At 41.0% G+C, this 13,485-nt stretch overlaps 2 protein-coding genes across 3 annotated transcripts; one reads left to right on the top strand and one right to left on the bottom strand.

The window, feature by feature from the left end:
* On the bottom strand, positions 1–5,245 carry creg1 (cellular repressor of E1A-stimulated genes 1). Its single transcript, XM_084105658.1, has 4 exons — positions 4,734–5,245; positions 2,284–2,403; positions 902–1,100; positions 1–594 (listed from the first exon to the last, which is right to left on the bottom strand). Exons 1-3 carry the CDS (start codon positions 5,007–5,009, stop codon positions 915–917), a joined length of 582 nt encoding a protein of 193 aa, XP_083961784.1. The 5' UTR covers positions 5,010–5,245; the 3' UTR covers positions 1–594; positions 902–914.
* Positions 5,246–5,928: 683 nt separating this feature from the next.
* Positions 5,929–11,391, top strand: h2af1al (H2A histone family member 1a like). Of its 2 annotated transcripts, XM_084105656.1 has the most exons (3): positions 5,929–5,947; positions 6,730–6,908; positions 10,927–11,391. In XM_084105656.1, the coding sequence occupies exons 2-3, from the start codon at positions 6,741–6,743 to the stop codon at positions 11,353–11,355; spliced, it is 597 nt and encodes a 198-aa protein (XP_083961782.1). In that variant the 5' UTR covers positions 5,929–5,947; positions 6,730–6,740; the 3' UTR covers positions 11,356–11,391. The 2 variants fall into 2 exon arrangements, with proteins under 2 accessions (XP_083961782.1, XP_083961783.1); XM_084105657.1 differs by lacking the exons at positions 5,929–5,947; positions 6,730–6,908 and adding an exon at positions 10,312–10,351 and having other exon boundaries at positions 10,922–11,391.
* Positions 11,392–13,485: the final 2,094 nt, after the last annotated feature.

Raw genomic sequence — 13,485 nt, 5'->3', positions numbered from 1 at the left:
CGCCTGTAAGATCATCTTTATTTCACCGCACACACACTGTATTATTACAGTCACACACTCTTTAAAAATATACATCAGCATTGGAAATAATCACTGAGTAAATAACGTTTGACTGAACGTCTGCGATTATTAATTTTGATTATTAAATATAGCAAAAATGTAAATATAGTAAAAAGAGCCTAATTGCAAAAAACATCTTGTGACATTCATATTTCGTACAACAGAGGTCAGGGGTCAAAGGTCGCTGAATTTGCATTTTGTAAAAATCTGCAAATATTAAAATTAAAAGCATGTGCAAACTGCAAAAGTTATTCTTAAGCATTTTACAAAATGCTTTAAAAATGTAGATTTCCACATCATGTTCCATTAATGTTCTAGAGAAACGATCATTAGACATGTAAAGTCTCACACACACACACTCATACACCACTGCGCACACACTCACACTGACACACAATCATACACACACACACACACACGCACACACACACACACCACTGAAAGATTCAAACAGCATCAACCTGAGAGTCATTCATTAATCCGAGTCTCTTCTGAAACGTTCTAATCCAGTTCAAGTTCACCGCATGTCACTTCCTGCAGAAACACACACACACACACACACACACACAGGTCATGTGATCAGATGACATTTAGCACAGTGTCTGTTTCAGACTGATAACAGATGCACATACAATAATCATCATTTAATAATAATAACAATTATCATTTGGCTACTCGTCTCGTCTCGTGTGTGTGTGTGTGTGTGTGTGTGTGTGTGAGAGAGAGTGTATCTGTGTGTGTGTTTGTGTGAGAGAGTGTATCTGTGTGTGTGAGAGAGTGTATCTGTGTGTGTGAGAGAGTGTGTCTGTGTGTGTGTGTGTAGCACTGGTGTCACACTCACCGGAGTGTGTGCGTTACGGAGCGGCTCTGTAATATTCCTCAGGGCTCACGGTCTTCACTCCACCGAAGTAATCGAGAACCCAGACCTGGGAGATGTTGAAGCGGGCGAAGAACCAGCTGTGGTCCACGGGCCAGTCCTTCATCTCAGGGTGTCTGTCGAACAGAGCCGCTTTAGCCACACACACCTCACTGTCCGGCACCTGAAACACACACACACTGGGCTTCAGGCGGGAGTCAGACGGGAAAGAGGGATAATCTCACCAGAGCGAGAGGAAGAGGAAGAGGAAGAGGAGGAGAGGAAGAGGAGGAAGAGGAAGAGGAGGAGGAGGAAGAGGAGGAGAGGAAGAGGAGGAAGAGGAAGAGGAAGAGGAGGAGAGGAAGAGGAGGAAGAGGAAGAAGAGGAGGAGGAGGAAGAGGAGGAGAGGAAGAGGAGGAAGAGGAGGAGAGGAGGAGGAGGAAGAGGAAGAGGAGGAGAGGAAGAGGAGGAAGAGGAAGAGGAGGAAGAGGAAGAGGAGGAGAGGAAGAAGAGGAGGAGGAGGAAGAGGAGGAGAGGAAGAGGGGGAGAGGAAGAGGAGGAAGAGGGGGAGAGGAGGAAGGGGGGGAGGAGGAAGAGGAGGAGGAGGAAGAGGAGGAGAGGAAGAAGAGGAGGAGGAAGAGGGGGAGGAAGAGGAAGAGGGGGAGAGGAGGAGAGGAAGAGGAGGAAGAGGAGGAGGAGGAAGAGGAGGAGAGGAAAAGGAGGAAGAGGAAGAGGAGGAGAGGATGGGGAAGAGGAGGAGGAGGACGAGGAGGAGGAAGAGGAGGAGAGGAAGAGAAGAAACAGGAGGAGGAGGAGGAAGAGGAGGAAGAGGAAGAGGGGGAGAGGAAGAGGAGAGAGGAAGCTGAAGAGGAGGAAGAGGAGGGGGAGAGGAAGAGCAGGAGAGGAAGAGGAGGGGGAGAGGAAGAGCAGGAGAGGAAGAGGAGGAAGAGGAAGAGGAGGAGAGGAAGAGGAGGAGGAGGAAGAGGAAGAAGAGGAGGAGGAGGAAGAGGAGGGGGAGAGGAAGAGCAGGAGAGGAAGAGGAGGGGGAGAGGAAGAGCAGGAGAGGAAGAGGAGGAAGAGGAAGAGGAGGAGAGGAAGAGGAGGAGGAGGAAGAGGAAGAAGAGGAGGAGGAGGAAGAGGAGGAGAGGAAGAGGAAGAGGGGGAGAGGAAGAGGGGGAGAGGAGGAGGAGGAAGAGGGGGAGAGGAGGAGGAGGAAGAGGGGGAGGAGGAAGAGGAGGAGAGGAAGAAGAGGAGGAGGAGGAAGAGGAGGAGGAAGAGGGGGAGGAAGAGGAACAGGGGGAGAGGAGAAGAGGAAGAGGAGGAAGAGGAAGATGAGGAAGAGGAGGAAGAAGAGCGTGACCTCTGACCTGGATCACGGAGCCCGAGAGGATGATGTGAGCACACAGAGGACTCTGCGGGTCGAAGCCGTGGTTCTTACAGTAGTGTGTCTGAGCCAGAGACACGGAGAGAGACGCCTGCGGATTCACCTGAGACACACACACACACACACACACACACACACGCACACACACTTCATCAGCACTCGATGCTTATTTGAAAAAGTAACTCCGATATTTTGTTGTAAATTTAAAAGTAATGCGTTACTTTACTAGTAACTTTTAAAAGTAATCTGATTACATAACTCAAGTTACTTGTAACGCGTGACACACACGGTCAGCTTTATGAACGGGATAACTCCGGATAGGCAGTATACGGGAACACAACCCTTCCGAGGAACACTGTGTGTTGTGTTGCTTATTATTTTGCCTTTTTTTGTTTGAATCAATATTACATTCATACAGTGAATGCGGTGTTTTAAAGTTTAACTCCGGGTTTAATGACTATTAACTGATTGTTTAATGCTGTGTTTTAAAGAGGCTTGTTCCAGTCTGGATCTTCTGAACAGCACGTCTCATAACTGAGAGGATCATGATAGCGTTATAAGATCGTGATATGAAGTTGTGCAGTGTGTGTGTGTTGATGTTGTTGACTTCATGAGTTCTGCTGAACGCTGATAAACTCTCGCTGACTCACGCTGACCCTAAAGCCTCACAGCGCTAGACTAGTGCAGTTTCCGTCACTGAATAATAAATAAATTATAATAATTGCAACTTTTTATCTCACAATTCTGACTTTTTTTCTCAGAATTGCAAAATATGAAGTCAGAATTGTGAGAAATAAAGTCAAAATTGCGAGATAAAAAGTCATAATTCTGAGAAATAAGGTCGCAATTGCGAGATAAAAAGTCGCAATTATCTTTTAAAATGTTTTATTTTGTGGCGGAAACAAGCTTCCATAGTTTCTCCCCACAGATCGAGTTCACTTCTAAGACCGTTATTTTTATCATCATTCTTTGCAGTTTAACGTGTCTCTCTACAGGCTAGACCAGTGTCAGAGGTGGACAGTAACAAAGTACATTTACTTGAGTACTGTACTTAAGTACACTTTTTGAGTATCTGTACTTTACTTGAGTATTATTTTTTCTGGAAACTTTTTACTTTAACTTCACTACATTTGAAAGACAAATATCGTACTTTTTACTCCACTACAATTCTGTCAAGGTCCTTGAGTAGAAAGTAACATCAGTCAGTGGATGATTTTGGTTGCAGGGGTTGCATTTTGGTTGGAAATGAAAGTCGGGTTGACGTCAGAACCCTGCATCTGATTGATGATGGATAGGCCTATTGATTGAAAAAAAATAAAAGTCGAGTTGACGTCAGAACCCGACTGATGTTGGTTTCTGACGTCAACCCGATTTTCATTTTCAACCACAATACAACGTCTGTCCAACGTTGGAGATCAACGTCAATCTGACATTGGATTCTGACATAAACTTGATTTTCATTTTCAACGTTGGGTTTGGTCTTCTAAATGCGACTTTTGTCACTTTTTTGGAGCACACTAGCTTATAGACAACAGTAAGGTTAACATATTCATACTAAAAGCCAAAAAACTTTAAATAGGGCAATATTTGAGGGAACAGCCATTTGTGTGTCCGAAACCATTGTGGACGTTATTGAGTGCACTAATTCAATGACCAGTCTGACCAGTGTTTCATGCTCTGCTCAGTTTAGAGCTCTATTTGCTTTCATAAGTCGTCTTCTTCTTTCAGACGAGCGGAAAGAAAACATCCAAAACACATTTAAGTGTTTATTTTTGTGCACTTTATCTATTTGCATCTGTAGATTTGAGTCATAAATCTCCACTTCAGCAACTTTACACTCACCAAACTTTCCAGTTCTATTCATATCTATATTCTGAATCTGAAGGGTTGTTCATTTATAATTTATTATGATGTTATGTACAACATTTAAGACAACATACCCACCCAGGACCAGCAATACATTTTACGTTTAAAAGACGTCCGTCCAAACACAGCCCGGATGCAGTCTAAGACAAGGCACAGTTTGGGCCGTATAACCATAACCCAAGCACAGACTAGTCATAAATTACATAACAAAGAAATGAAATGAGTGACGAAATGAAACCACACCTTGTAAATTCTAGCAATTTATTTGGCAAAAAACGACATACCAAATTTAAGGTTATTTTGACTAGAAGTGTGTTGCTCATAGTCGGACTATGTATATTAATATAGTAATATGGTCTATTAATATATTAATATAATTGGTGAGTGTAGACTATCTGGTCTATTAACCGGTGAAATGACGGCTATTGCTTGCTGGGGTCTACTTCCCACAGTTAGGGTTACTACAGTAAAACCATGGTAAATGCTGGTAAGGGTGCTGTAACTGTATTTGAGTCATGTGTGAGACGTGTCAGCGGTTATTGACCACACTGATGGCCGTGTCTGTACCTGCAGGTCCTGCACGGAGATCTCCATGTGGGTCAGGTACATGTACGGGGTCCCGGTTCCGTTGCCCACGGGCCCGTCGCTGATGGAGAACGCGTTGGAGAACGGCTGTCCCTTCACGGGGTCATGGGTGGAGATCGTGGCCATCGAAGCCCAGTCACACTTGTGGACCACGAACCGAGCCATCCGAGCCACCTCCTCATGCGGAGGAACCGACACCGAATCACAATAACGAGCCAAGACGAGCGTCAGAAACACCGCGAGCAACGCGCGACACATGACTGACCGCTGCGACACAACACCACCAGGATTATATGACCACAGAGTCACTGTAAACACTATGATTCATATGACCACAGAGTCACTGTAAACACTGAACACTAATGATTCATATGACCACAGAGTCACTGTGTGAGCATCGAACACAATTGATTCATATGACCACAGAGTCACTATAAACACTGAACACTAATGATTTATTTTACCAAAGAGTCACTGTGTGAGCATCGAACACAAATGATTCATATGATCACAGAGTCACTGATCACAAACACCGACCACGATTCATTTGATTATACGAGTGAGCTCCACAACAAATGGTCACATGATCAAAATAGTCATGTGAACACAACACGTGCTTACAGCACAAACATGAATTATGAAAGGAAGCATCGATTCTCTTGCTGCACCTGATCAAACCTTTAACCTCCTATTCATATTTTAATATCTCACTAAAACTACTCAACGTTAAAGCATAAAGGCATTATAGAACATCATGAAAAATTATAGCCTACAAATACATTTTTCACTTTAGTCGACTTAAAAAACTAAAATAAAATAGAAATGATTATTATAATAAATTATTATCATTATTATTACCAAAAATGTTAAATTACAAAAAATGCATGATACCAAATGCATGTAATCAATATTGTCATAAGGAATTCAGATATTATTATATAAACAAGCTTATTATAAGCAAAAAGCTTTTTTAAATGACTGCATTCTACAATTCATTTAACTTAAGTTTTAAAAATGCGCTCATAAAAACTCCCTCTAATTGATCGTTTACAATAGAATGAATTCTAACAGCTGATTGGCCAGCAGTCTTTAATTGGCACAGGTGACTTTCGATTAATCCCAATTAAGCTCCAGTATAAAAGACAAAATTCTCAGATGTGAGTTAAACAGCTTTATTGTTTGTTCCTGTTAAACAGGTGAGTTTGTCGTGTGTTAAATCAGATTTTATTTGTTAAGAAAACTTCACTTATTTGTAGTATGACTATAGTGAAAATCTGTGTGATTGTTCAAGTACTCAACTTTGTTTTATGTCAGCATTGTTCAGATGAATCAATCACTTTGCTTATTGTTAAATTCAACTTCTAATCATGACTCTTTCTGTCATAAACTTAAGTTGCTTTACTCATTTACAACTTGGCTACTTTTAAATTCTCAGATGTGAATTAAACCGCTTTACTGCTTGTTCCTTTGTGCTAATTGTCTTTTAGAAATCAGATTTGTCACACTTTAATAGTTCTCATTTTCAACTTGTAAAAATCTTCTTTATTCAGATCGATTAGTGTTCAGAACTTCATCACTTCACTGGCACTTATTGTCAAGTGCAACTTCTAATTGTCACTTTCTGTCATAAACTTGTTACTTTACGTTTACTATGCATCTTCACAACTTGTAAATCTCCACGTGACTCTTCAGGTACTGATCAGAGTTTTTCGTTCAGATGAATCATGAATTGATCACTTTGGTTGTCAAATTCAGTTTCTAATCATGACTCTTTCTGTCATAAACTTAAATTGCTTTCCTACTTTGCAACTTGACTAGTCTACTTGTAAATCTTCAGGTACTCGACTTTAGATCAGCGTTGTTCAGATAAATTGATCCCTTCACTGGCACTCTGCTTCTTGTCACTCGACTTCACTCCTTTGCCTACTTTCGGGTACTCGACCAGAGTTCCGATTAACCGATGGTTTGTCTCTTCTAGATCTGCTCATCATGTCTGGCCGCGGTAAGAAGCTCGTAACCGCAGCGAAACCCAAGACGTCCGTGTCGCGCTCCTCCCGCGCGGGGCTCCAGTTCCCGGTGGGCCGCGTCGCGCGTCTCCTGCGGAAGGGAAACTACGCGTCGCGCATCGGCTCCGGAGCGTCGGTGTATCTGGCCGCGGTCATCGAGTACCTGTGCGCGGAGGTGCTGGAGCTCGCGGGCAACGCGTGCCGTGACAACAAGAAGCTACGCATCGCGCCGCGTCACATCCAGCTAGCGGTGCGCAACGACGAGGAGCTGAACGCGCTGCTGGGCGGAGTCACGATCTCTGAGGGAGGAGTTCTGCCCAACATCCAGGCCCAACTACTGCCCAAGAAGACCAAAGCAGCCCGAGACCCGAACACCAGCAAACAGGCCGAGTCCCAGGACTTCTGACTGAGAGGACTCATGTTTTTAGCACTTTAATCTCAACCGTATTAATACAAATGTGTTTATACAATATCTGGTTTCGTTTTAATATATAGGCCTATATAACTAATCTAATGCTACTTCTAAAGCCTGGAATTTTAAAGACCTGTAATATTGCTTGAACTGCACTGACACTCAGATGAGAACCAGAGTTGAGCTGATCGACAGTCTTCTCACTCTTCTGAAGTTGAATTTGGTTCATAATTGAGCACTAATAAAACTAAATTGGTTCAATGATTAACTGAATACTGGCACTGTTGTCTTCCATTCTGCTGTGAAAAGGCTCTAAAAACATGTTTCATTCAGTTCAATAACGATGTCAATGTCCAATTATGAACCAGATTTAGTTTAAGAATAAAGCAGCTCAACAGAAGTAGTTTAATAATTGAGCTTTGAATAATTTAACAGAATTGAAACATGTAATGACACTATTGTGTTCTGTAAAGCTGCGAGTCTCATAGCCAGTAGTTTGCAACATTGACACTATTGAAGTTCTTTCATAATTAATGAACTTTGCAACATGGACACTAATGAACTGAATTTGTATACTTGATAAATTTTGAAACATTGACACTATTGTATTGAATTTATTTCAGAATTGATTGACCGTGACACTATTTAAGTGAATTGAATTCCATTTATAATTTATGTACTTTTCATCACTGACACGATTAAACTGAATTGAATTCCTTTCATAATTGATGAACATTTGCAACATTGACACTATGGAACTGAATTGAATTCCTTTTATAATTGATTAGCTATGTAACATTTACACTTGAACTGATTTGAATTTGTTTCATAACTGATGAACTTTGGATTCTCAATCCTGGGCTTGAAAGACTTAAAGCGGTGGTATAAGCCCTTTTCACAAGATGTACAATAAGTCTCTGATGTCCCCAGAGTGTGTGTGAAGTTTTAGCTCAAAATACCCCACAGATCATTTTTTACATGTTAAAATTGTCCTTTTTTGAGGGACAGTAAAAGCGTTGTTTCGTGTGTCCCTTTAAATGCAAATGAGCTGCTGCTCCCGGCACAGAGGGCAGAGCTTTGTGTGTGTGTGTGTGTGTGTGTGTGTTAGCAGCTCCGATTCCCTCACACAGACAAGCACTAAAATGTCAGAAACTGTTCTGTGTTTAGTTTAGACTGGAGTCGGACAATGATGGAGAGACTCGAGAAGAGTGATGTGTAGAAGCAACAGGACGTTTCTGAACGGTTAGTTGATGAATTCATGTTGCTGATGTGGACTTAACTATCTTCAATTAGAATATTCTGTCAAGTCACCTTCATTTATATACCGCTTTTAACAAAGCAGCTTTACAGTGATAATAGGAAATTAAAGAAAGAGATTGTTTTGTAAAGTTATTGTCTACACCTGAAATTAAATTGTTCATAACTGAAATTTGCAACATTGCCATACTGAATTGAATCAACACTGATCTGAATTATGACTCTAATTCAGATTTAATAGACAACAGTTTAATATGTGAAGTGCAGAATTGATTCTGTTGAAGCTGTTTGGAGTCAGTCTGTACTGTATAAAGTGCTGTAACTTAAAGTCTCTGAGATCAAAACTATCTCATGTCTGTGGTTTTCAGGTCCTTTCATGCTTGTGGCCTCAGCGCTGATTCACTGACCTCGTGAAACCTTCAAAAGAACATGTTTGTGTTGAACTTCTGTTGAACTCGCACTGATCCAGACTAGTCGAGTTATTTCAGTGTTGTCTGCTCATCTAGTTTACACCTGTATTGGTCATTTGCTTGTGATGTTCTTCATTTGTATACAAGCTTCGGCTGAATCAGTAGTCGAGTCTCCTTCATCTATACAGCGCTTTATCAATATAGAGTTCCACAGCAGCTTTACAGTGATAACAGGAGATTACAGTAACAGAGATTGTTTAGGCTTTACAGCAGCTCTAGAATAAAGTTATTGTCCAGATGAAGTTAGTTTTGATTGATTCATATGTCACAACAGTCATTAGTTATTAAGTTAGGGGCCGCTAACACGACACCGTTCTCACAGAAAACTCTTCAGTTCTCTCTGCGCAAACTTCAAAAACGCGAACCTGTGAGAACGCTGATGGCGCACGTGTATTACGAGTTCAGTCTATAGGGATGTGCGTTTGAATATATGTGCGCAGGCGTGTAGTCCTTCCCTACAAACCAACCCTCAACAAACTACTTGTCTGGCCTTAAAATGTATAATACTGAATTTGTATCGCTTCCACATAGCCATGCAAACCGGAATCATTCCGACAACGCTTTATCTGGGAAAGGGAGGGAGGCCTTCACAGGGGAGAGACTAGTGGACACTTCAGGACTGCGCTGTCGACGTGTCCAAGCGCGGGTCCTTCATCAGATCTGGATCCGGCAGACTGCGGTAAACCTCGGGATAAACAGAGAGACTAATATTAGCGTAGACGCCATTCTTCTTATGATGTAACGAGTACATCAGGATTCATGGAAGTGTTCCCGGTTCCGGCTGACCTGATCTATGCAGCCTAACATTGAATTATAGAAGTCTATAATGTGTTATGTGTATGCTAGGTCAAAGAGATGTGTCTTTAGTCTAGCTTTGAACTGACAGAGTGTGTCTGCTTCCCGGACAATGTTAGGAAGACTGTTCCAAAGTTTTGGTGCTAAATAGGAGAAGGATCTACCGCCAGCAGTCGATTTAGATATTCTAGGTATTATCAACTGGCCGGAGTTTTGAGATCGCAATAGACGTGAAGGACTATAATGCGTTAAGAGCTCGCTCAAGCACTGCGGAGCTAAACCATTTAGTGCTGTGTAAGTAAGTACAACTTTAGTAAGTAACTTTATATACACCAAATTCAAGATACTTTAGTCAATCAATATTGTTATAAGCAACTGAAATATTAGCAATACAAACAAGTTTATTGTAAGCAAATAGCTTTTTAAAATGACTGCATTCTACAATTTATTTAACTTAAAGTTTACCAAGTGTTGAAATGTGAAAAACTCCCTCTAATTGATCGTTTACAATATAATGAATTCTAACAGCTGATTGGACAGCAGTCTTTAATTGGCACAGGTGAATTTCAATGAATCCCAATTAAGCTCCAGTATAAAAGACAAAATTCTCAGATGTGAGTTAAACAGCTTTACGGCTTGTTCCTTGTTTGTGTTAAACAGGTAAATTTACATTTTCTATTGTTTCTTTTTAAATCAGAATTATCACACTTTAATAGTTGCTGTACTCATTTGCAACTTGTAAAAATCTACTTTTTTCAGATACTCTTAGTGTTTTAGATCAGCGTTGTTCAGATGATTCGATCACTTCACTGGCACTTATTGTCAAATGCAATTTCGAATCGTCACTATTTCGGTCATAAACTTAAGCTATCTTACTAGGCCTACTTTGCATCTTGACTACTTGTAAATCTCCACGTGACTCTTCAGGTACTCGATCAGAGTTTGTTTTTTAGTTCAGATGAATCATGAATTGATCACTTTGGTTATTGTCAAATTCAGTTTCTAATCATGACTCTTTCTGTCATAAACTTAAATTGCTTTCCTACTTTGCAACTTGACTAGTCTACTTGTAAATCTTCAGGTACTTGACTTTAGATCAGCGTTGTTCAGATAAATTGATCCCTTCACTGGCACTCCGCTTCTTGTCATTCAACTTCACTCATTTGCCTACTTGTAAATCTTCGGGTACTCGACCAGAGTTCCGGTTAACCGATGGTTTGTCTCTTCTAGATCAGCTCATCATGTCTGGCCGCGGTAAGAAGCTCGTAACCGCAGCGAAACCCAAGACGTCCGTGTCGCGCTCCTCCCGCGCGGGGCTCCAGTTCCCGGTGGGCCGCATCGCGCGTCTCCTGCGGAAGGGAAACTACGCGTCGCGCATCGGCTCCGGAGCGTCGGTGTATCTGGCCGCGGTCATCGAGTACCTGTGCGCGGAGGTGCTGGAGCTCGCGGGCAACGCGTGCCGTGACAACAAGAAGCTGCGCATCGCGCCGCGTCACATCCAGCTAGCGGTGCGCAACGACGAGGAGCTGAACGCGCTGCTGGGCGGAGTCACGATCTCTGAGGGAGGAGTTCTGCCCAACATCCAGGCCCAACTACTGCCCAAGAAGACCAAAGCAGCCCGAGACCCGAACACCAGCAAACAGGCCGAGTCCCAGGACTTCTGACTGAGAGGACTCATGTTTTTAGCACTTTAATCTCAACAGTATTAATAAAAATGTTTATACAATATCTAGCTTTTTGTCTTAATATATAGGCCTATATACCTAATCTAATGCATCAGACTTCTAAAGCCTGGAATTTTAAAGACCTGTAATGATTGAACTGCACTGACACTCAGATGAGAACCAGAGTTGAGCTGATCGACACGGTCTTCTGTAGAGCTGCTTACAGCTGAAGCTGAATTTGGTTCATAATTGAGCACTAATAAAACTAAATTGTTTCAATGATTAACTGAATACTGGCACTATTGTCTTCCATTCTGCTGTGAAAAGGCTCTAAAAGACAATAGTGTCATTCAGTTCAATAACCATGTCAATGTTCAATCAGGGACGGACTGGGGCTAAAAAACAGCCCTGGACTTTCTCCCAAATAGGCCCATCATCCGGCCATTCGCCATAGCCCTGTGCGACAGACACTAGCCAGGATGTCCTGATACTATATGCCACAATACTGTAGCCTATCAGACAAGGTATTCACAGCAAGTAACATCTCAAAACCAATGATGATAATTGGGGTTGTTTATTAAATAAAAACAAAAAATGTACAATGCCATAAAATACAAATAATGAAATGTCACTGGCTATAGAAACCCCAAATTACACAAACTTGTAATTATAAAACATATAGTTACTATATACCAGGGGTTTCCAACCTTTTTGTGTGTGAGGGCTACCTCAAGGGATAAAATAATCTAGAATCTAGAAATAATCTTTTTATTTGTTATACTCCAATATTTATTACACATATAACATGGTGAAGCTGTTTTACTTTTCACCATCATATGGGAAATAATAAAATATCCTGATATTCTGGTTCAGACTTACAAGCGTTTAAAAAAAAAAAATTCCTGAAAAATTATGAAAATATTTATTGATTTTGTTGTTGATTTTCTATAAACCTATTGTATGTGTTATCAAAAACAGTAGCCCAAACATTTAGTATAAATATAAATGAAAAAATAAATAAATATAAATGAAAAAAAAAAAAAATAGGCCTAAATAAACTGCCATAACTTCTAAACAAAACATTACTGCATTACATTTCATAAATTTAGGCTATACATGACTATATTAATATAACAGCATTTTATGAATACAGGCACATTTCTGCCAAAAAAGGTTGTTTTACTAAAGTTAATTCATAAGTTGTGGTGTGAAATGTCTTCTAACTGGTTTGTTCTCGGAACAATGTTTCGCCTGTTTTTTTGCGTCAATATGTTGAGAATAATTATATCAGCACTGTTTCATCTGGCTTTTAACAAGCTTAAATCACATAGTCATTTGTGAGTTTATAATAGAGATAGAGAATTCTGCGCTGAATTGAACTGCTTCACAGTGGATCGCGCAGCTGTGTAATAATGTTGGCGTGATCGAGATCAGCCCGCACAGCTGCTTTGGCCGCGATCGCTGTTATTTGGGCCGAGCTGACAATGCGCTGATCAGATCAAACAAGTTTTGTTCCGCTTTTTGAGCGTTTGCCATTTGATGTTTCTCATACGCAACGCAAATGACAGCGTATAATCAAAGAGAGTTGGGTAATTTTGTAGAGGCAAAAGTTCAAATTGAAACGTTTAGTTGAAAGGGTCACAAAATGATACCATTTATTCGAAGTCTGGAAATCCGACGGCAAGTTGGGGCTATTTATAGAACGTGTTTAGCGGGCAACTCACAGGCACCATGTTGGAGACCACTGTTATACTATAACTTAACTATTCAAATATAATGTAGGCCTAAGCAAATTTAAAAGTACAGCCTTATAAAACTAACTTTCTGTCAGTGGCTATAGGCCGACTCTTCTTCCCCAGTTCTTGTTTTTTACGTAGCATATAAGTGATCGTATATTGCCCCTGCTGTTGGCTGTTCATATTGCTTTATTAGACTTTTTTTTGTGCCGACGGCCCTCGTTGTTGTACGGCCGTTCTGGACTTTTCCAGAACGCACAGATTGTCAGTCCGTCCCTGTGTTCAATTATGAACCAGATTTAGTTTAAGAAATACAGCAGCTCAACAGAAGTTGTTTGATAATTGAGCTTTGCAACATTTAACAGTTATTTGAATTGAAACATGGAATGACACT

This window comes from Abramis brama (assembly GCF_963993115.1).
Source record: "Abramis brama genome assembly, chromosome: 2".
Taxonomy (NCBI): domain Eukaryota; kingdom Metazoa; phylum Chordata; class Actinopteri; order Cypriniformes; family Leuciscidae; genus Abramis; species Abramis brama.
The sequence above is the reverse complement of the archived record's forward strand: the minus strand, read 5'-3'. Positions and strand labels throughout refer to the sequence as shown.